This window comes from Ascaphus truei, chromosome 3 (genome assembly GCF_040206685.1).
Source record: "Ascaphus truei isolate aAscTru1 chromosome 3, aAscTru1.hap1, whole genome shotgun sequence".
NCBI classification, from domain to species: domain Eukaryota; kingdom Metazoa; phylum Chordata; class Amphibia; order Anura; family Ascaphidae; genus Ascaphus; species Ascaphus truei.
The window spans coordinates 249,858,007-249,881,121 of NC_134485.1; the positions used below are offsets into that span (position 1 = coordinate 249,858,007).

The 23,115-nt window shown below is 44.9% G+C and overlaps 1 protein-coding gene and 2 long non-coding RNA genes across 6 annotated transcripts in view; 1 reads left to right on the plus strand and 2 right to left on the minus strand.

Moving 5' to 3' along the window:
* The window catches only part of LOC142489575 (uncharacterized), a 20,719-nt gene extending 11,854 nt beyond the window's left edge, over nt 1-8,865 (minus strand). The window contains exons 1-2 of the long non-coding RNA XR_012799892.1: nt 6,224-8,865; nt 3,821-4,367 (exon numbers count right to left, since the gene is read on the minus strand). This is a non-coding gene — a long non-coding RNA (uncharacterized LOC142489575). The remainder of the gene's footprint in view (nt 1-3,820; nt 4,368-6,223) is intronic.
* LOC142489576 (uncharacterized) lies at nt 4,944-10,611 on the plus strand. The gene is made up of 3 exons (XR_012799893.1): nt 4,944-5,284; nt 6,991-7,119; nt 10,157-10,611. It is a non-coding gene; the product is annotated as an uncharacterized LOC142489576 (long non-coding RNA).
* A 1,180-nt stretch (nt 10,612-11,791) lies between these two features.
* Nucleotides 11,792-23,115, minus strand: part of SLC9A7 (solute carrier family 9 member A7) — a 138,232-nt gene continuing 126,908 nt past the window's right edge. For 3 of the 4 annotated variants that reach the window (XM_075590589.1, XM_075590587.1, XM_075590590.1), the window contains 4 exons: nt 19,717-19,780; nt 18,266-18,348; nt 16,489-16,594; nt 11,792-14,124 (listed from right to left, as the gene is read on the minus strand). In XM_075590589.1, the coding sequence (XP_075446704.1) occupies nt 13,876-14,124; nt 16,489-16,594; nt 18,266-18,348; nt 19,717-19,780 (502 nt within the window). In that variant the 3' untranslated portion in view covers nt 11,792-13,875. The remainder of the gene's footprint in view (nt 14,125-16,488; nt 16,595-18,265; nt 18,349-19,716; nt 19,781-23,115) is intronic. The other variant, XM_075590588.1, reaches the window with a different exon arrangement.

Below are 23,115 nucleotides of genomic sequence, written 5' to 3' on the forward strand. Positions count from 1 at the left end.
TAGTGGAGGGTTCATGGGGCAGGAAGCTGTGAGTAGCAGAGGGGGGGCGGAGGGTTCATGGGGCTGGAAGCTGTGAGTAGCAGAGGGCTGGAAGCTGTGAGTAGCAGAGGGCTGGAAGCTGTGAGTAGCAGAGGGCTGGAAGCTGTGAGTAGCAGAGGGCTGGAAGCTGTGAGTAGCAGAGGGCTGGAAGCTGTGAGTAGCAGAGGGCTGGATGCTGTGAGTAGCAGAGGGCTGGAAGCTGTGAGTAGCAGAGGGCTGGAAGCTGTGAGTAGCAGAGGGCTGGAAGCTGTGAGTAGGAGAGGGCTGGATGCTGTGAGTAGCAGAGGGCTGGATGCTGTGAGTAGCAGAGGGCTGGAAGCTGTGAGTAGCAGAGGGCTGGAAGCTGTGAGTAGCAGAGGGCTTGTGGGCCTGGAAGCTGTGAGTAGCAGTCAGGGACGGTCAGCTGGTGGTGCCGCTACAGCCGCACTGCTGTGGGTCGCAGAGGGGGGGCCAGCACTTCAAGCAACCAACTGAGACAAGGGGGAGAGCGGGCGGGGGGCCGTGGTTCAAGCAGAACGGCTACCGCGCTTTTTGTTAAAACGCTGAAAGCTGCACGCCCTCCGTCTGCAGCGCCCCCAAGCAGGTTTTTTTTTTTTAGTACATCGATTTCTAAAACACACCCCTATTTCAGAGATGTGAAATTGGGAAAAAAAGTGCGTCTTAGAATCGAGGAAATACGGTATATATGTGTATATATATATATATACACACATATATATATATATATATATATATATACACACATATAATATATATATATATATACACACATATATATATATATATATACACACACACATATATATATATATATACACACACACACACACACACACACACACACACACACATATATATATACACCGTATTTCCTCGATTCTAAGACGCACTTTTTTCCCCTTTTTCACGTGTCTGAAATAGGGACTGCGTCCTAGAATCGATGTACTCAAAAAAACACACCACAAAAAAGCAGCCAGGGGGCGCTGCAGAAGCCACAGCAGCTTTCAGCGTTTGCCCTGCGTTTCTGCCCCCCCCCCGCCCCCCCCACACAGAGGAGCAGTGTGTCCCGCTGCATGCCCCGCGACTCTGCCACCATCCCCCCCCCCCCCTCCCTCCAAGTGCCGGTCCCCAAAGGAGCAGTGTATGTTCGGCTGCATGTCCAGCGCTCCCCCCCCCCCCCCTCCTTGCTGGAATTACCGCCCCCACACAGGAGAGATTGATTCAGCAGTGTGTGGCTGCATGCCCCAAAAGCCCTCTGTCTGGCTCTGCTACTCACAAGCCCCCCCCCCCCCCCCCCCTGCTCCAAATGCTGGTCCCCAAAGGAGCAGTGTATGTTCGGCTGCATGCACCACAAGCCCCCCTCCTCCCCCGCTCTGCTCGTTGGAAGTGCCGCCCCCACACAGGAGAGATTCATTCGGCAGTGTATGGCTGCTGCCCACGTTCCCTCTGTCTGCCTCTGCTACTCACAGCTGTGCTGCCGGCACCACAAGCCACCCCCACCCCGTGGTCTGTGTGTGTGTGACCTTTCATTCTCTCCCCTTCCCTCCAATCTCTCCCCCACTTCTCTCCTTTCTCTCCCCTCCCCCTTCTCTCCCCCCATTTCCCCCCACTCCCCTCTCTCCCCCCCTTCTCTCTCTCCTCTCTCCCCCTTTCCTCTTTCCCCCCCTCTCTCTCCTCTTTCCCCTCTCTCTCTCCTTTCTGCCCCCCTCTCTCTCCTCTCTCCCCCCCCTCTCTCTCCTCTCCCCCCTCCCCCTCCCCTCTCTCTTCTCCCCCCCTCTCTCTCTCCTCTCCCCTCTCTCTCCCTTCTCTCCCCCTCTCTCTTCCCCTTCTCCCTCTCTACCCCCCCTCTCTCTCTTCCCCCTCTCTCTCTCTTCCCCCCCCCTCTCTCTCTTCCCCCTTCTGTCTCTCTTTCTCTCTTCCCCCTCTGTCCCTTTCTCTTCACCCCCTCTCTCTTCTTCACCCCCCCTCTCTCTCGCTTCCCCCCCCTCTCTCTCTTCCCCCGTCCTCTCTCTCTTCCCCCCTCTCTCTTCCCCCCCTCTCTCTCTCTTCCCACTCTCTCTCTCTTCCCCCCAACTCTCCCTCCCACGCCCCCCTCTCTCTCTCTTCCCCCCAACTCTCCCTCCCACCCCCCTCTCTCTCTTCCCCCCAACTCTCCCTCCCACCCCCTCTCTCTCTTCCCCCCTCGCTCGCTCTCTTCCCCCCTGTCTCTCTTCCCCCTCTGTCCCTCTCTCTCCCCCCCCTCTCTCTCTTCACCCCCCCTCTCCCTCTCCCCCCCCCTCTCTCTCTTCCCCCTCTCTCCTCTTCCCCCCCTCTCTCTCTCTTCCCCCCTCTCTCTCTCTTCCCCCAATTCTCCCTCCCACCCCCTTCTCTCTCTCTCTCTCTTCCCCCCTCTCTCTTTCCTCTCCTCTTCCCTCCAACTCTCCTCTCTTCCCGCTCTCTCTCTTCCCCCTCTCTCTCTCCCCCCTCCCCCTCTCTCTCTTCCCCCCCTCTCTCCCTCTCTTCTCTCTCTTCCCCCCAATTCTCCCTCTCTCTCTTCCCCCCCTATCTCTCTCTTCCCCCCCACTCTCTCTTTCTTCCCTCTCTCCCCCCTCTTTCTCTCTCTTCCCCTCTTTTTCTCTCTTCCCTCTCTTTCTCTCTTCCCTCTGTTCCCTCTCTCTCTCTTCCCCCAACTCTCCCTCTCCCTCTCTTCCCGCCTCTCTATCTTCCCCCCTCCCCTCTCTCTCTTCCCCCTCCCTCTCTCTCTTCCCCCCTCTCTCCCTCTCTTCTCTCTCTTCCCCCCAATTCTCCCTCTCTCTCTTCCCCCCTATCTCTCTCTTCCCCCCCACTCTCTCTTTCTTCCCTCTCCCCCCCCCTCTTTCTCTCTCTTCCCTCTTTTTCTCTCTTCCCTCTCTTTCTCTCTTCCCTCTGTTCCCTCTCTCTCTCTTCCCCCAACTCTCCCTCTCTCTCTCTTCCCCTCTCTCTCTCCCGCCTCCCCCTCTCTCTATTCCCCCCCCCTCTCTCTTCCCCCCTCTCTCTCTCTCTTCTCTCTCTTCCCCCCAATTCTCCCCTTCTCTCTTCTCCCCCCCTCTCTCTCTCCTCCCCCCTCTCTCTCTCTTCCCCCCCTCTTTCTCTCTCTTCCCCCCTCTCTTTCTCTCTTCCCTCTGTTCCTCTCTCTCTCCTTCCCCCCAACTCTCCCCTCTCTCTCTCTTCCCCCCCCCCCCCCCTCCCTGTCTCTCTCTCCCGAAAAAAAATTCTGCACATTTAATATAGTGGGGTTTTTTTCCTCAATTTTTTTTATTAAATCAAGGGTGCGTCTTAGAATCGATGGCGTCTTAGAATCGAGGAAATAGGGTATATATATACATACACACACACATATATATATATATATATATATATATATATAACACATATATATATATATATACACATATATATATATATATACACACATATATATATATATATATATACACACATATATATATATATACACATATATATATATATATACACATATATATATGTATATATATATACACACACACACACACACACACACACACACACACACACACACACACACACACACACACACACACTGTTTGTACTATTTGCTTCTTCCCTAGGTACCCTTATCTTAATACACTAGGGAGGTACTGAGGCTTGTTACTGTTGCTGTCACCTGAAGTGGGCATCTTCAGAGCAGCTTCCGTAATGCCTCTGTATTTGTAGGGCCCCATCTTAGGTTACCCTTACTCTTATGAACTTGCGGATCATCCCGATGCAATATCCTACGTACCTCATCTGTAGCACTCTGGTGCGGAGGTAGCATGTGGTATCTGCTTAGCTGTGAACTACACTTTGTTCCCAAGGGATCCATATCCAGGTACTGTATAGTTGGTTTCTCATAAAGGTACCGCTTTGTAGACAACATGGGGCCGATCAGCAAGACCGCTTCGATTAGGTCCCAGGGCTACTGCTAGGGCAGCCTCTATAGGACATAAGTGCTCACAGGGGAATCCTGTGAGCTTCTGTGGTATCATGTCTATGGACATCATCTAGTGGGGACACTTTCCCTAACTATAAAATAATAAACAGGGATAGAATTCTATACATTATCTATACATATTAATTATTATATTACACATAAACATATTTACATTACTTCACTCTGATGCTCCTCCAACTGTCAGTCTGAGGTCACGGTCTCCAGGCAGAGAGGGGCGGGGCTTAACATATGCTGTTTCGCCTCAGTACCATGTGATAGGGAAGGTGCGTTACCTGCGTGGGCCCACACCGTTAACCACTTATGGCCCCAGTAATCCCAAAGGTGGGGAGGGTTACAACTGTAATACAAACACTTCACTTAATATTATCTTGGTAGATTTCTACAGAGTAAGAGCAAACCTTTAAAAGCGAAGCATTCAAGTATCACTTTTTTGTTTTTTGTTAATGCAGTACCCACCAGTGAAGGGGGGGGGGGGGGGGGAGAAGTGTACATCTCGCCCAGTGATATTTGGTTCCCAATGTCCCGGGCCCCCCTTGTTCAGCAGTGACTGTCCAGAAGTCAAGCTGGGAAACACAAAATGGCCACGGGGTCAGGGTTCGCTGTGGTGGACAACACAAAGCCACAACATCCTCAGGAGATCATGCTGTGGCTTGCTGTTGGTGAACCTGCAGCCATATTTGTAATCCTATCGAAGATATTTATAGTTTTCAAAAAACAGCACAAAAAGAAAATACAAAAATATATTTGGAAAGTGATCTGTTGACACCAGGGGATTATGGAACAGCTCCATCTCCTGCCCAGAACCCAAATGAACTATTGCTGCTTGAACTTTTTCAGTGCTGGAGCCTCAGCATGTGTGGTCATGTAAGTGCTTCAGCAGCATTCGGATGACCGCTAACACCGCCCCCCCCCCCCCCCCCCCCCCTGATTGAAACAGAAGTGGAGCCCCTCCACTAATACTATCAGGCCAGCTGCTCTGATGGAGAGATCTGCCTGAACATCCCCCAGGCAAACAAGCATTTTGCCTCAACGGAACAGGTAAATCATAAGGGTGCTGAACATGTTAAAGTAGCAGTCTATGCTCCTTGTTTCTTTCGAGGTGGTAGTTTTATTATTTTTTTTACTTAACAGCAAGGTCCCCATGGAGATGATCTGCAGTCCCATGACCCCATGTTCCCAATATGTAACCACTTTGTCCAACGGGCAAGAGGATGGCCACCAATGTTTACCCTCGCTTTGGCAGCCAATAGAAAGGTACGTCATGACTTTCTTTTGATGTTCCCATGGCGGTATTTGCAGTTTTGTGTGTGTCGCACACTAGCATAGTAAAGTAGTAATATCTCGGGGAACCCACAGCTGATCCTCAGCCCCAGATCCTCCAGAGACCCCTCTGGTCCAGGTACATTATCAAAAATAAATATAGATATAAAGTAGGGATGCATGTAGTAGGATTGTGGCTTCAAAAAGCAGCTCATTCCAGTTTAAAAGACACATGCTTGTGGTAAGCAGGCAGCTCTGTTCCCATCGAGTATCTTTAGAGATGTATTGAAGTAAAAAGTAAATAACCATTTGAGTATTTTTAGTAGTTGCTTCCCTCCAATTTAGAGACTATAATGCTTTGAAGAACCTCTGGTTATCAATACTGTACATAAACATGCCCAATAGGAAAACAACTTTAACCCCTTGAATGCCTTATTAGCATAAGACATACTTTAGATTCTGATCCCTGTTGGGGGTGCATAATTACATAGTAAATGAGGTTGAAAAGAGACATACATCCATCAAGTTCAACCTATGCTAAATTTAGACGACACTTTATGCCCAAACATGATGTCAAACAATGGTGCTTTGACATAATTTGTGGAACTGTAGTTCTCTTTTGGTGCACACTTGTTTTTTAGATCCAGACTCCTAAGGGTTCAGCAGTCACACAGAAACCTTGAAATTATATCCAATTGTGCTCTGACTAATCAACAATAAAAGCAGGTGTCTTTCATGTAACTGTAACGGTATTTCTGGCCCGGCCTGACCCACCCAATCTCACATTGGCCCCTGTGGTCTAACCGGACCCCATTACAGTGTGAATATGCCTGATGGTGCACCTGCTGGCTACAGGACTCCTGAGTCTCCCGCATGATGGTGTGTGGGGAGGACCCGTCAGACAGGCAGCTGAGGTAGTGTGCTGAGTCTCACCTAGTTCCAGTGCAGCGCCTCCACCTCACCAGGGTCCCTGCGTCCGCAAGGGGATGATCCTGGCGAGGAACTCCTCCGTGGTGCTCCTCTCTGTACACTCATTCCAGATAGATACACGAGAGGGTTTCTGGCTGAACTCATCTTTATTGACACGGCAGGGCAACTGCCCTCCACAAGGAGTATCTTCAGCCGCTCATCTCGCCAGTGCTCCCTTTAGTTAGGTATGTCACCCAGATCGGGGATTCACTATTCCCGCAGGAATCACTGTCCTGTGCCAGGTCCCTGGACACAGCCTCCCATGGAGTTACTATAACATAACTGACACTCTAATAGAACTTTAACTCCTTCCTCAGCTCTGACAAGAGCTGGAACTCCTTCCTCAGCAGAACAACTACTACATAGCAACTTTCCAGCAACACAACTTTTAGACACAGTGCTGTGCCTTATGTAAGCTTCTGAGGCTGACACATCTCTGACATCACTAACCATGGAGTCAGAGCATGTGACCAGTCCCAGCCATACACAGAGCACCCCACCAGGGTGTGAGGGGAAACCTCCATAATTACTGCTGGCATGCCCACACTTACCAGGCCTTACTGCCAACAGGAGAGATGACTGTAGGCATTTTACATGACCGCTACATAACATTATGCTCAAAGGAACTGTAGTTCAACAAAAGTTTCCTCTCCAAGCAGCTTTCTTTGTGACAGAATCATTTGTCTGTTAGTGGTGCATTATATTCTGTGACAAGGTCTTTGTTTCACCAGATGTTTGAGCTTAATTAAGGCCAATTCATAAACAGTGAATTGGCTTTCAGCCTGTGGTTTAAGAATTCCTCATCTGAGAGAATCCACATCTTCTATCCAGACTCCACGAGGATACATACCACAGTGCAGGTAAATTCCTGCGTACCAAGGTTTGGTAGAAGCCATTAGCATCCATCACTAAAGTCCTTTTTTCAGAACTCTTTGTTAGTGTGAAGAAGGGACTTAAGAGGTTCTTGTAAAATAAATTAGACATTAAAATGGTATAATCTTTACCCCACATTAGAATTTTAATTTTGTGAGTAACAGTATTTATTCTACAGGTTAACAGAGTACCACACTCCACACATTATTATAAACAAGGCTGGTGTGTCAAACAGCCAGAAGACCACACTGGAGGTTGACACATTGGAACATTACATTTTTTTATAAAAAAACCATTTATGTTATCTATTTTTTTTCTCCATTAGACATACACCATTTGGGAGAATAGTGCCTACTAGCACATTATTTTGCTTGACCTGGTCCCATTTGACATATTTATTTGCATATTTTAAGAAGCCTGTCCTCTCTTCCCAGCAACAGTAAAGTTGATGCCGTGGGATCAAACCACAATGAATAGACTGCCCTGATGTCTTATAACTGTTGTAACATGTGACTTGCACATGTTTTAAGCTTGAAGAAAATCTAATTTATAATTTTTCACTGAAGTCTTTGTACTCCATTAATATAAGCCCTTTAACTACAAGACTGATCTGCTACACACTGGAGGGCTTAAAACATGGGTTATTTCCGAAGTCATGCTTATGGAGAGACTGACTGCTTTCCTTAAGCGCTCAACAGAAGGCTTCTATAAAATCTGGGAGCCCTGGCTTACCCACTGACGTCACATAAAAATCACCTCACCAGGCCATAGTCACAAAAGAAGGCCCCCATTCCAAGTGCACGAGCCCCTATTTCTAGTATCCTCTAAAAAAGAAAAAGCCATGTTGTATTAGGCGACCGTGGCATTTAAATGTATGTAATTTGTATAACCTGCCTAATCAAAAGTTTGGAGAGAGAAAACATGGGTTATTTCTAGGGGTTTTGGGTAGTGTTTGAAAAAAATAAATAAGTAAGTAAAGTAACTATTTAATACAAGTTCATTTGCAGTTCACAATTTGCATGCCAATGGCTCACTTTTACTCTATCAAGTCTGATGGCAGTTTCAGCATTTCGCGGTTGACAAAGCCACAAATCCTTTATCCTGTGTTGCCATGCACAAGCTTACTATTAAGCCCTTGATCATAAGCTCATCTCTCGGCTAGAAAATGACACCAAGGTCGATGTACAGTATGCATACACCGTCTGCAAACCTTAAAGTCTGCACAAAGTCTTCAGTATTACAGTTCATACTACTGACGAGACAGTCCAATGTAGACACTAGAAACATATAAAGTCTGTTTAAAGTGCATTCAAGTGTGTATGTTACTACTCTTCACTAATAAACACTAAATAAAATGTTACTGTTGCTTAATATGTAAATTTGGACTTTAAAACCCTAACTGTTAAAAACTCAGACTACATATCACTGACAATACAATACTGCACATCCTGGATAGGTTGGGAGATCCCCACTAACTAAGAATGGAGCCAATATTCCTGAAGTGATCAAAGCTTATTGAATTCAGTGAAAGAAATAAATGTATCACTGGAAAGCAATAAATGTTGTCAATCTCAAAGATAAATTAATCTAGCCCTCTGAAACCCTACTGGTGAGACTATACAGGTGCGCCGACGAGTATTCTAAAACTTGCCTTGGAAAATCTGGGGCTATCGCCAACAAGATCCAGGTACATGTTGCAAACATTTCAGTGACATTTCTGCAGAGACTAATGGCCCATCTGATTAACACAGAAGGGGTCCCTGGCAGTCCCATTCAGTCTGAATGGGACTGCCAGGGACCCCCGCTGTTAATCCAATGGGCCATTAGTCTGTCTGCAGAAATGTTGCAGCATGTACCTAGCATGTACCTGGGTCTTGTTGGTGATTGCCCCAGATTTGTTTTAGAATACTCTTCGGCACTACAGTATGTGGGGTAACCCTAATTGATTAGGTAGGGTATTGTGTTAGTGTTACATGTACAGGCCAAATGCAGTAGAAGCAATAAATGTGTATGTAATCAATGTACGTAGTTTGCATACATTGTATGAAAATGTCATAAACCAAAATGTCAAGTGTTGGATGGATATTGCATAGCTCCCACGTGATGGTTCTACAGTTTAATTAGAAGCATCCAAAACATATACAGTACATTCATTAATAAAGAGTAGTAAGAAAATGGGCATAATTCTTTCATAACCTGTGCAGTACAGTATGTGTCACAATAAAAATAAAATGGAGAAACAGAAGCACCATTAAATTAAATGCATACTAATTATTACATGCAGTCACTGTGCTTTTACCAGCTGATAGGATGCACTGTACAAACTGAAGATACACGGCTGCCAATTTTATTGCCGTCCGTCACCAACCCTTTTGGAAAAATCATTATTTCTCTGTGCCTCAAATAATAAAACAACAAATCAAGTGATAAATTCGAATCAATATTTAATTAACACTATAAATCTGCCATCCTGCCAGGATTTTCATGCCCAAGGTTGGCTTAATAAATGTATCAGCAGACTAATTGCAGCGCACATCTGCTAAAATTATACACACACACTTATGTGTATGTACCGGGGTGAACAAATGCACTTGCCCGGTCGTCACAGGCGTGTGCATTTTGGCCACTGTCGACTGCTTACCAGCAGCGGCATCCCCTGGCATCTCTAGGTCTTCTGCAAATTCATCTTTTCCCCCTGCAGCTTCAGTTAAAATGGCCACGCGGCGTCAAATGACGCCGCATAGCCATGGCAACAGGACGCGCCCATTTTAACTTGAGCTTCCGGGTGAAAAAGATTAATTTGCAGGGGAGAAGACAGAGAAGTTCGCACCACGCCGTCGGTCCCTGCTGCAGGTAAGTGTCTTGAGGGGGGGGGGGGTTAGGGAGTGTTTTGGAGGGAGCGAGTGGGTTTTTGGCCAGTTTGTCGACCCCTGTGCATGTACAGTATATATATGTACACTGTATATTTATAATCCACCCAGTATGAAAGTATTCTGGGCTAACAACGGATATTTCTCTACACAGACATTTGCTGGTTCCTATTCTTTTTTAAAACTTGGCCATCAAATGTATGTTTATTTTGACACGCCTGTTGCGTGCTGGTCATGAAAATCTTTCCGGCCCACGAAAAAAAATCGTTGATGTAAAACAAGCCGATTAAAGTGGACAAACGTAGAAGTTGATTTAACGCAATGAAAAACAGATTATGGCAACATGAGAAAAATGAGGCAAAGCAGAAAAAGGGTCATCTGTGCAGTGAGAGACTCGAGACGTCATCAAAAAGTAGAGCTGATATGCGCAAGGATTCTCATGTGAGATTAGCACAGACATGTTTCAGCAAATACTAATTCATTGGGTTTGTTTAACCGCGGCAGAAGTGCAATGCTACAGTAATTGCTGCACTGCCATTTGTGTGAAGAGATGTGCAAGCCAAGGAGGGATCAAACTTATACTGTACCTTGATTAGGGTTGCCAGGTGTCTTCTCCAAAAATACTGGATACAATGGGGAAAGGTGCGACGTGCTCGAGAAAAGCAGTCATCTTCTCACCCCCACCCTCCTCTCATCCTCTTACCCCCCCCCCATCCTCTCATATTCTCTCCCCGCACAGAACCACAGAAAGACACACACAGAGTCAAAGACTCAGCCTCACCTCTCTGCTCCACCCATTTCCTCCACATAGGTCCAACCCCCAGGCTCCTGACACCTCCTCCTGATTGGCTGCTGCTGGGTAATGCAGCCAATCAGGATGGAAGAAACTGCCCAGCCCACTAGCAACGGCCATGCTCAGAGAAAACCCCAAAGCCGGTTAGGTCACTAAGTCCAGAGAGGTAATACCGGAAGACACATACATGTCCAGCATTACCTCACATTTTTTACTGGACAGCGAGTCCAAATACAGAACAGTCCAGTTGAATAACAGACACCTGGCAATCCAAACCTTGATACCACATTATTCCAATTTTGCTGGCACACTACAGGATTTGTTCCAGTAAGCCCCATCATTTCTGATTTGCATTAGTGGCGCATATTCTCTTTTTTATTTATTTAATGTCACGGATGCTTCTTCTAATGTAATAAATTGGAAAGGCAGCAAGCTGAAGATATGACACCTATTTTCTCTTCTACTGTATTGAACTGTAAAATGCAACAGTGAATCCATTGAGCCATAACCTTAAGATGGCTAGAAATTCTTCCCAGAACCCTAGGGCATGTCACTATTGAAAGTATGTTTGCTTTTCCGCTCTACACAGTTTGCCTCTGGATGTTCCTAGCCCAGCAAGTAATGCCTCAAAAACAAAACAAACCATTTGATAAGCTCAGGCATGTGACATTTTATCCTCGACATGTCCAGAATCAATGGGAAATCAAACTTAAAATAAATAGTATTACGTATATGAATGTATAAAATATTCAAATGATCATCCATGTATACGCCGAAAAGTTATTCTGTATTACTCTGCAAAAACCAATAAAAAAAAGATTGAAACAAAAAATAAATAAATAGTATTACACCTACTAAAGAAAGTAATCTGAATAAAAAGATGCAGGAGCAAAACCTTCTAGCTAATCTGTTCATCCCTTACCCAACTTCCTGATGTAGAATGTTGCCCCTAAAAAAGATTATTTACTTAAAAAGAACCCCAATATTTCTGTCACATTGCAATTACACTCTTATTTTTTATTATTGAAGGCACGAATTATGTAATCTTTCTTTAAGCGGCTAACAAGCACAGCAAAGCCTGACAATTTATCATACTTGAGCCAAGTCAATTTATGCAAAATATTTCTGTAATTTCTAAGATACTTTGAACGCTGGCTTAAAGTGGAAATCCCACAATGTAGGCAAAAGGAAAAAGCTTTTGAAATACTGTATCAATATAATTGGCTTCAGAATAAATATCAATCGTCCTTTAATTGAAGCTCATATTTGTGTTTGTGCAACAAAATTAATTTCCCTTAAACATTCTTTGTTCAGTGCTTGTGTCTGTGTATGAAACCATCATTAACCGCAGAGCAAAAGAAAAACATTCAAAGATCAAACAAGAGAAGAGATAAAGATTGTAAAAACTCTCCAAAGCATAAGAAATAAAAAAACGGTCACTGTGATTTGTTCATATGGTGCAGGTTGGTGGTTCATGCAGAGAAGAAATCGGAATTATATTTGCTTTCTGCTATAATGCGTTTAATGACCAGACAACGGCTGTGAATAGTGTCAAAGTCCCACACAACTAGCAAGGTGCTTGATCACCATTTTCACATATTTTTCTATACATCCAAAAATTGCTGAAAAAAAGGCAATTTTTGTGAGCAGCTTGTGTCAGTGACATGGCATTTAATCTTAGAAAATAACAACAACTCGTTACCTACACAGAGGAACATCATCAAATCAGAAGAAAGGTCGCTTGCAAGGTGATATTATCTGATGGCCAACAGGCATTTTGTCTCCTGTACCAATAATAACTGGGAGATGAGAACATTTGAGGAGGACACTTCAGCCCACTAATCAATCTTACTGATTTGCGGCCCACTAATCAATCTTATTGGTTTGGGAAATCCTCCTGAATGGTTAATGACGACACACTACCATCCTGATTTGTACAGCCTTAAAGCACCTTTGGTGTTCTAGGAAATGACTTACCCCCTTGTCCACCATGGGAATTTCACTAGGTGACAATTAACATCAGTGATATCTTGTGATAATTGAAAACTCCATGTGGTAAGAGCAGCAGTCACTTGAAAGTAACACCACAAAGGTTTTTTTTCTTTTTTTTTAATTTGTTTTACAAGTCATTAAACCAATGAGCTTATAAACCAGCACCCGCTGTTTGTGCTAATGAGAGGTCTATTTGCTATACTGCTACCTTTGTCTGGGTTCAGATACTGTATGCGTGTGCTTAGCTGCTTCCTATGAAATATTACAGAATGCTGCGAGATTATCACTGAATGACTGAGTATTGCCTGTGGGCTTTTAGTAAATATTTTTTACACCTGAATGACCGGCAACACGAGTAATACTGTATAATGTACCGAAAGGATGGGGTAAGTAATTAAAGGGTGAGCCCATGCATTGATCTTTAAACAACCCCAAGTCAGAATCTGACTTTTTATGGAGAATGTCAGAATTTTAGCTCAATACACTTCTTACATTGCTCAATCATGCTTATAATTAACATGTTAACCTACCCTGAAGAGATTAAAAACACATTTCTAAAGTAAAAAGTTGTCTACATGCAGTTCAGTCATATACCCCATTATTTTACATCTATGATTTAAAAATATGCATTTAATACTGCTCCCAAACTCCCAACAAACGCCCTTTTGCCATTAAATAACAAGCACTTTCCAACTGAGGTTGATCCTTGCTACCAATGAAAAACGCTGCTTATGCAGCAATGGGTAAAGAAGTCACATTTACTTCAATACATGTTGTTCACTAGACGGTTATACAATTATCATTCAGTAGGCGCACGTGTAAGTTCGTCTTCTCAGAGGATACAGAGGGACAGGCAAGGGAAAGGTTCTAGCCAGTTGTACATGAATGTGTCACATTTAAAAATCCACAGTTGTCAGCTTTCATAAGCAATGTACTTATTGTTGGTATTTTCCACTCTCCGTACAAGGATTTTCATATTCTAGTTTGTGAGCTGCACCTCAACATGACACCAAACTGGGCCGGAGATGCTCCTGGCACCGTATTTGTGAGAATGTCTTCTTTCCTTCTTCTGCGCTGGATGTTCCATGTCACGCATTGTCTTCAAGTGGGAACACTAGTCGAGTACCCCTGTTTGTAATTTCATAGTCTCCCACTCCAAGCTCCCGCTCAAGAGCTTCCTCTGAGCTGCTTTTTGTTCTCCTGCCATCCAGGCTTGTGGTGGCTGTGTGGGAGCCTGAGGAGCCATTAGCTGTTATGGTGGTGTCTCCATAGGTCAACATGAGGTCACCATCATTTAGGATGAAGTCTGCGTCGTCCTCTCTCACGGGCTCTGGGTTCTATAGAAAACAAGAAACAAATATGTATCCCATAACAGCACACAGACTACAACCAAGTGAAAATACCAGTCTGTGTAACCATCCAGCTATTCCCTATTGGCCAACGTAGATGGGATTACCGGTAGAAAAAACTCCAGCAGACAGCACCCCTATGAAGGATGTAGTCTAGGGCTAAATTGAATTAATAGCAGCGAAATGCTTTACATTAATAAACAGGCGTCAAAGAGGGGATATCATAACTATATACAAATATATATTCGGGGTCAATACAAGGAGCTTTCAACTATTCATCCCACGGGCAGTACAAACGATACAGGGTCATTCCTTAAGGTTGGAGGAAAGGAGATTTCACCAGTAACATAGGAAAGGGTTCTTTACAGTAAAGGCAGTTACAATGTGGAATTCATTACCCATGGAGACTGATGGCAGATACAATAGATATCTGATATACCAGGCTGACACCAAGGCAAAGAGACAACATTCGGGCGAAAAAGGGCCCTTTGTTCAGAGTCTAATTCCGGTATGGTTACTCACGTTACTGATACCTGTGTACAGTCCTCAATGTGTAAAAATCCCAGAAAAAACCTGTAGTATGTGCATACAAGAGTCTGAGACGGCCACCATCGACACATCCAACATCCTGGCGCCCATTTGGACATACTTTATTGACATCACTGCGTGAGGCAATGTCTAACAAAACTTTAATGTCCTGCTATAAATAGTAAAACACCCATGGGCAACCAGATTTAGGCATCATGAGAGGATATCAAAATAGTTTTAACATATACAAACCTACGATCTGTAAACAAACAGTTACCATACAAACCTTAGTCATGTGTGCCAAATTGTGGCCTGTATATACACAAACTCGCATATCGTGACACCAACCCAAATCTTTAAGCATTACTTTTTTTAACTAAAGATATGAATCACAATTCACAAATACAAAATATTTTAAACATTGAAAAAAGCCACATTTAGTACTGTTATATATAAATATATAATGACAAACAAAGTGCATACTATAAGTGCTTAGTAATTCCTTATAACAGTATCAATAAGTCACCCCATTTAAATGGTGTATAAAAACAATATTCTGACTAACAGAACCCCAACAATACAATTCTTTTTTTAACAACGAATTGGTTAAATCTAAAAAGGTCCAACAGAACCCCCCCAAAAAGTAAACTTAGAAAAATTGGAACCATACCCAGGCAGACGTAGCCATGAACAGTTTACAACTACATATGAATCAAGTACAGCATATCTAGAGAGAGTCTTTGTCAAATTACAATACTCAAAGGAAGCAAGTGAAATCCTTATCATAATTTAAACTCTTAGGCATCAAAGTGTCTAAAGCAGTGTTTTTCAAGAGGGGTTCCCCGTCATCCCTAAAGGGTTCTCTGCAATTTTAATTTCAGATCATTTGAAAATTGTACCAAATACAGTACAGAAGAATTTACAATGCATCTGATCTCAGACGCGCTATTGGAGGGGGTTTGGGTTCCTTACAATGCAGCTGATCTCAGACACTATTAGAGAGGGTTGGGGTTCTTCAGAATTTCACAATATAATTATAGGGTTTCTTAATAAAAAAATAGGTTAAAAAACTATGGTCTAAAGAGAATGTATCCACCAAAGTTTGTTTTACCAACATCTCTCTGTTGCCTCCTCGTCTTGGGGTAAAAACCGGTTCTATAATCTAATATCGTAACTAACACTGTCTACATGCACTGAAGTGTCTGGCAACTGACGACACTTCTGACTGAATCTGAATTGAATTCTTATGTTCACTCACCAGAGTATTTTCTCCCACATGTATAATGCCACAAGGACATGCATGTGTGCACACATGTCTGATTGACAGTTCAACGCATGTCTTAATTGAAAAAATTCTTGCCACTCTGGGTGTGTGACCCCATTGCATGGTCTATAATGGCCACAAGGGAACGTACCTTTGGGTTTTTCAAGCCAACCAAATTTCCTAGAATGCTCTATTTCATCTCATAACTATATATTTTGAGGGAATTTTATGTCAATTTGTTTTAACCAGTACATTCAGTTTACTCATTCCTAATGGTTAAACACCAATTAGTAAATATGGCCCCAAATCTTTAACAGCTTTTCACCGAAGCCTGAAAGCCTTTGAGCTGCTACTTTAAAACGCAGAGTTGCAGTAAAAATAATCTCCATCTTTTTCTTGGAACAGATAGATACTTACGCGACATTCTACAAGTCAAAATGATTCAGTTTTCTTTGGGTTACTGACCGTAGCTGTGGAAGCAGCACATCCCTGATAACATGCAAGAGAAGCTGATCACAGTTATGAGGCACAGACTTGAAACATTTAGAAGACATACTTACATCATATACCTGTGGGGTTGTGAAACACTTGGCAACCAGGCCACACCAGCTGGGGAGCGTTGTAGTTAGTGGGGGGCCGCTGTGTGTGAGCATTGGCTTCAGATATCTATTTGCAAGTTAAGGAAATGTCATTTTCACCATTCACTTTCTTCCTGGAAGGCAATGCAAATCATTGCAACCGCTATATATGCAAAGCTTTCATGGCCTCGTTAGCAGCCATAGGGTGAAAGAGTTCCACCATCGTATTCGAATTCAGAAGACACATATGCCGGGATGCACGATGTTCCAATGCTAGGGGTATTGTACCCTGATGCAGCGCCAACTGCGATTCACTTGTATAGCAGTCAACATTGACAGTATCAGCGATCAGGGTGCGATACCCCAAGCATTGGAGCACAGTGAATCATGACAACAGTGCTCTAATTGCCATCTCATCTTTGCCGGAAAATGTGCCAATGACTGATACTTTTGGAACGGCGGTTTGTTAAAGCACTTGGCGTATGATGCTACCAGCAATGTTTAGCCAAGTTGGGGAGCGGACGATGCTGGGAAAGTAACCTAAAACATTAAACTGTCCTTGTATCACTAGAGGACATATATTTGACTAAGAGTAAAGCCTGTTTTGGTAAATGATGTTTTATCTTAAAACGAGGGACGGAAGTGTGACTGTTAATGACGTTTATAAAACTGAATCCAGCTTGTATTTTGTACATTGGGATCTATTTGTAGCACTGAATTAATCAATTTAAAGTAACAAAGTTGGCACAAACTCGTGACAAGTCTGTGTAATTTGGAACTTCTGAATCACAAAGTCAGAGGTTCCAATTCTGAAAGATAAAACCATGTATGTTAACCCTTTCACTTCCACATGGGGTCAGAGAAAGTCCTCTGTGGCAGTTAAGGAATTGAAGTATAGATTTGTGTAAGCTTCTAACATTGGTCAGAAGGACTTTTCGGAGTTTACTTCTTCACACTATGCCTATGCCGTAAACATAAAGCTACTTTCAACTATTTAAACTGACATGGACTTGTTCACGTACTCAAGCTCCGTGCTAATTTACTGTACTCCCTAGTAATAAATGTAGAAAGTGAATGGCTTTCATACTCCCTGACCCCACATCATCTTCAAACAATTCAACAGCTATGGCAACCAGAGCGGTAGTTTGTCAAAAGCGTTGTGCATTGTATTTGCAAAGCATGTTGCCTGGATCCTGTAAACGGTGCCTTCCTGAATCAAATAGAGAAGTCCACTTCAGTGCATTCCAATTACTTTTCCTGACAATGAAACAAAGGATAATATTCCCCAAAATGCCTAGCTGATTTTCTACTAATAATTTCACCATCTCGGCCTATGTGACCAGGATAGGCTGGAGCAGTGAGATTAAGGGAATCTGGACCAATAAACACATTTTGAATGAAAAAGTACTGATTTTAACTGCCGGACCCAGCTGAAGTCTAGCCTCCTCAAAAAGAATTATTCCTAGTTCTATTCACATGTAAAAAGTCAACATGCGTCCAACATTTTGAACGTCTCATTTGTACTGCATACCAACACAATACGTTCATGAATTTGACAATTTGACAAAATGTTAAACAAAGTTAGTAAACTTTGTAAGCAAGCAGCTGTTTGGCATGAGAACTCGGCACTTTGCAGCACTTGCTTTACACTTTGGAATCCTTCAGTAGGAACGTACAAATGCTGTATCAAGACCAGTCTCAGGAAGGGTCGTGTGATGGTGACAGAAACTAGTACATACATTGCAACAAAAAAAGATACTTGTGGTCAAAGCTATACCACAGCCTGAACACCCATGCACTTTCCTGTTTTGTTCGGCTCACTCCAATAGCATCAGGGCCATCCTAAATGAAAAAAAAAAGATCATTATAAATACTCAAACATATGACTGACTGTATATCTTAAACTCATTACAAAACAGATTACAAAACAGATTACAAAACCAGGCCAGGGATCAAATGCTACGTTAAAACCCATGAACGAAAGGCATGTGAATTCAATGCAGCTTTTTGTCAGTGTCTTCATACAGGATCCCATACCAATCATAAGGCAGTGCCATGCACAATAGTGTCTAATGTGAAGTTTCATGGCAATCTAGACATATAATAAGGATAACTTGCAAGTATTTAGGTCTCAATGGTGGAAGTCACTTCAGTTAAATCCTACACTATAATTGTATTGTATGTCTTTATTTATATAGCGCCATAAATGTACATAGCGCTTCACAGTAGTGATACATGTTGTAATCATATAAATAACAAATAATATAAATAACAGGTCATGGGAATAAGTGCTTCAGACATAAAAGTAACATTAAGGAAGAGGATAATTAAGAAACTTCAGGTTTATAGACATGACTAAAAGGTGTCTAACATGGTGTGAGTAGACAGAGGATGAGACACGCACTCAATATTAATGGTAATAGAGGTGGGGTACTTAGCTGCCGGTGCGCTGGTCCTGGGGAGCTCCTGTAGTCCCAAATGTTCCAGTACAAAGAAGAAGAAGCAGGCACACGGTCTTACTCAAAAAAAGATTTAATATGCCATAAAGTCCAATACTGCCTTTCTCAAGGTGAAGGCTACCAAACACAAGAAAACAGTCAAAATATATACCACCCCCCTGATACTCACCCCTCCCCGCTCTGCCACATAACCAGGATGTTGACGCCCACCTGATGACGTCAGAGCGACAGTATGGCGCCCCCTAGTGACGTCAGACATCTAGGTCTAAATCCCTGGCAATACAGCATGGAGCTGTCTCACTCCTCCCTGCTCTGACACTGATCCCATGGCGACGGATACATCTTTGTACAGTCTTGATTGGTGCACACCCCCTCTCTTCCCCCCCTGACAGCCGGGTCACGCTGACATCATCATGGGGGAGTGTTCAGTCTGGGGAGAGGTGTGGCTGTGGCTGCAGTCCTCCAAGACAGCTCCATGCTGTATTGCCAGGGATTTAGACCTGGATGTCTGACGTCACTAGGGGGCGCCATACGGTCGCTCTGACGTCATCAGGTGGGCGTCAACATCCTGGTTATGTGGCAGAGCGGGGAGGGGTGAGTATCAGGGGGGTGGTGTATATTTTGACTGTTTTCTTGTGTTTGGTAGCCTTCACCTTGAGAAAGGCAGTATTTGACTGCCGAAACGTTGGACTTTATAACATGGTGTGAGGAAATGCTCGAGTAGCCTAAGTATTTGGATGTAGTTACTTACTCCATGTAGTACTTGAAAGCTGTCATTATTTGGTGCTGGGTCTTGATCAGGATCAACTCCAACTCTAATATATAAAGGAGGGGAAAAAAAGTACTGTCACCAAGTAACCGTAGTAATGCCCTTTATACTAACCCAGTGCTGCATTATAACATGATGTTGACCAATGTATTGCAGGCCCATTCAGTCTTAAGGTGCCAATGATGCTAAAGGTGCTAGATTACACAATCGAAAAACCTATACAGAGCATTAGTGAAAGGGCAATTTATGTGACCTTAAAAATTATTTCAATATTTTCTAAAAGTCCCAAATTTAAGACTTTCAGTTTTAATAAACCCCATTGCAGCTACAATTTGAGTAGAAACTAGATTGATCAATGACATGCCTTTCAAAAGCCAAGTTTAGCAGCTCCAGCCTATTAGATTACCAAATCCATAGCCGTGTAATTAGCACAAGGTAAAGTCATCACTAATAGTTAATAACTGTAGTTGAATTAATAGGACCATTAAAAATACTGCTATGTTCTCCCTGACCTAACTGTTACTGTCTGAATATGTGATTAAGTAGGCTGACCATCAAGCAAGTGCTGCCTTTGAGCAATTAAAGACTAAAAGAACCAGTCAACATAATTGGCCTGTCCCTATTTGTTACAGGCCCACTTATGATGTTTTTCTTGTGCAGTGTGTGGATAGGAGATAGCTGACTGCCTGCATGCACAATGAAAAAAAATAAAATAATAATAATTATATATATATATATCAATGGCTGGTCCAAACTGCCTCTCTGCCTCCTGTCACGTAACTCCTTATTAGCTACAGGCTGTGGCAGGCTATTCTAGGGGCATTGACCCTCCTCATGCTGACTCTCTGAGTGACTGGAGTGGTGATGACACAGGGGTCTGTGTATAACCAATCATGGTGCAGACCTTGTGCCCTCCTGGTGCATCAAAGAGGAAGTGCTAAATTATAGCAGTTCAGCTCCCACCCTCCTTGGGTGAGGAAGCAAGAAGAGAGATTATAGGCCTCAAGTCTACCAGCGAGCCCAACACCATCCAGAGGCATGGGACCCTCTCACATCTATCTGCATCTGCTGTTTAACATCTGCAGTGACTGCTCAATAAAGCATCCCTTTTTGTATACTCCTGCCTGAGTCTATTGGGCAGGGGTGTGAGAGAAATCTGTTCTGGTGGGAACTGTCTCTGGAAATCCAGGAGCTCACTGGAGCTGGAGGCGCTGACACCATGAGTGGAACTTAAAGATCATCCAAAGCCTGTCCTGTTCCCCACACCATTGCAGACCACTCTGCTCTCCTGGACACTCACAGGTATGCACGCACCACAGACAGCAGTATCCAGCAGAACATCTTCCAGAGAGGGGGAAACAGGGCTACAATTGGAGGCGCTTCTGAGATAGCAGCAACAGGGCTGGCTTTTAAGGACTTTGCACTGGCAGCTTTGCAGCATATAGTAAAAGAGGCCGGGGCCGGACTCCTGATGCTACCCCAGGGACCACATGTTAAATAAGGGGGAAGCCTCTCCCTGAGGCGACACCAGGGAGGGGGCTGCCTAAGCCCTTACCAGAGAGACTTTGTTGGGGCGTATCCTGAGGGCATGTTTCCAGGGAGCGTGGATACCCTTCATCGTAGTCCAAGACAGGGACAGGACAACCCTTACCACGCACCGTGAGGACCCCTGTGCACAATGAACTGTGCAAGTTGGGGCGCACCCTGAGGGTAGGGTACCAGGGAGCGTGTTACCCTTCATCCTATTTGAACATGGGCCCTTACAGTGTACCATGAGGACCCTTGGGTACCAACACACAAAGAGCTGTGCTGCTGGGGGCGCAACCCCGTGGGAAATTATCTGTTCTAAAAAGGGACGGCCTATTACAGTGTACCGTGAGGGACCTTGTGCACCTTTATTTTCTGGACTGTTCTAAAATGTGAGGAACGGGCCTCTTAGGCTAAGGCCCCGGTATCTCCGCTGCAACGCGCGCCCGCGAGATTGGCGGCGCGTGCAGCCGATTACCTGGTCTGCGGCGTGCCGTATCGCTCGACGCGAGTCCTGCTCTCAATTCTATTGAGAGCAGGAGCAGCTCTCGCCCCAGCGCTGCGGCCCCCTCTCGCAGCGGGCCCGGCGCCATTGAGGGGAGGGCTCTCGTCCGTGCAGCGTCCGCCACAGCGGACGCTGTACTAGGCAGCGGGGTCAAGGCCTTAGGCGTCACCAGGAACCCTGTGTACTTAACCTTATGGATTGTGCTGTGGGCTCTAAAATGGCGTCCACTGCATGTTTTGTGCGTCTAAAATGGCGCTCCCGCTAGAAAAATGAGACCGCATGGGATGCAAATCCAAGTTGCACGTTTTCTGCAGATCAGTTGCAAGCTTTCGGCGCCAAGTCCTGGCACTGCCCCTCGAAGTGACTGGCTCAGCCAGAGCCATGTCACACTGTACTCTGCACTCTGCACCTCTTTCTCCACCAAGGGAGGGAGCAACAACCTAACCAGCCAATCGGGGCCTGCCCTTGATTTGGGAGGAGTCTGTAACCTGCTGCACCAACCTCAGTTCCACGGAGCTGAGTAAGAGAGAGGAGCCACTGCACAACCCTCTATTCACTACCTCAATGGCTACCAGTGCAGCTATGGATGATCTGGAAATTACAAATTACAATCTCCCCGGAGGTTATCATGTTGTTCGGGTGAACGGTCAGATCCATCTGCGGTGCATCTGTCTGCACTGCTGGCTACCCGGAGGCCATGCCAACCTCAATGCACGGTGCCAACACTGTGACACCTTCTACATGTGGCCTACCAGCCCTGAGGCTCCCGCCCTGTTTGTGCCAATTGACCGAGCCTCCACACCCATCGGTGCAGCCTCCACAGTGTCCTACCCTGCCGCCGCGGAAATCGTGGGCCCGAGTGCCCTGACCATCGGACGCGGACGGCCAGGTGGTCCGGTGCAAATAGTACGAACGCCTGCTTACAGCCAGGGCCTCATGCGCTATAATGCGGCCTATCCTGATTTGTACACCGCGGGCCACTTGTGGGCCCATGTGCCCTAAACAATGCTCCCGCACTGAGATGCCTGCTAGTTCCAGAACCAGAAGCTGTGCCAACGGTCCCCGAACTGGGACTTGCGCCTACTGCGGATCTGGAGGGTGAGTGGACTGCCCAGGGGTGTTGTGTGTGGTTCCCCAGGCGGCCCAGGAGCAGGCAAGCTCGATACAACTGGTCAACCGGGCGAGTGAATCACCGCTCCATCGCGTCCTGGCGGAGGTGTCCCTACCCGCCCTGAAGATGTGCCAAGCTGCGCAAGACCTGCGGAGAAGAGACCATCTCCTACCTGCATCCTGTGACAGCATTCCAGTTCTGAGTCGTCCGTCCAGAGGGCCGTGGTGCTGCCAGAGCT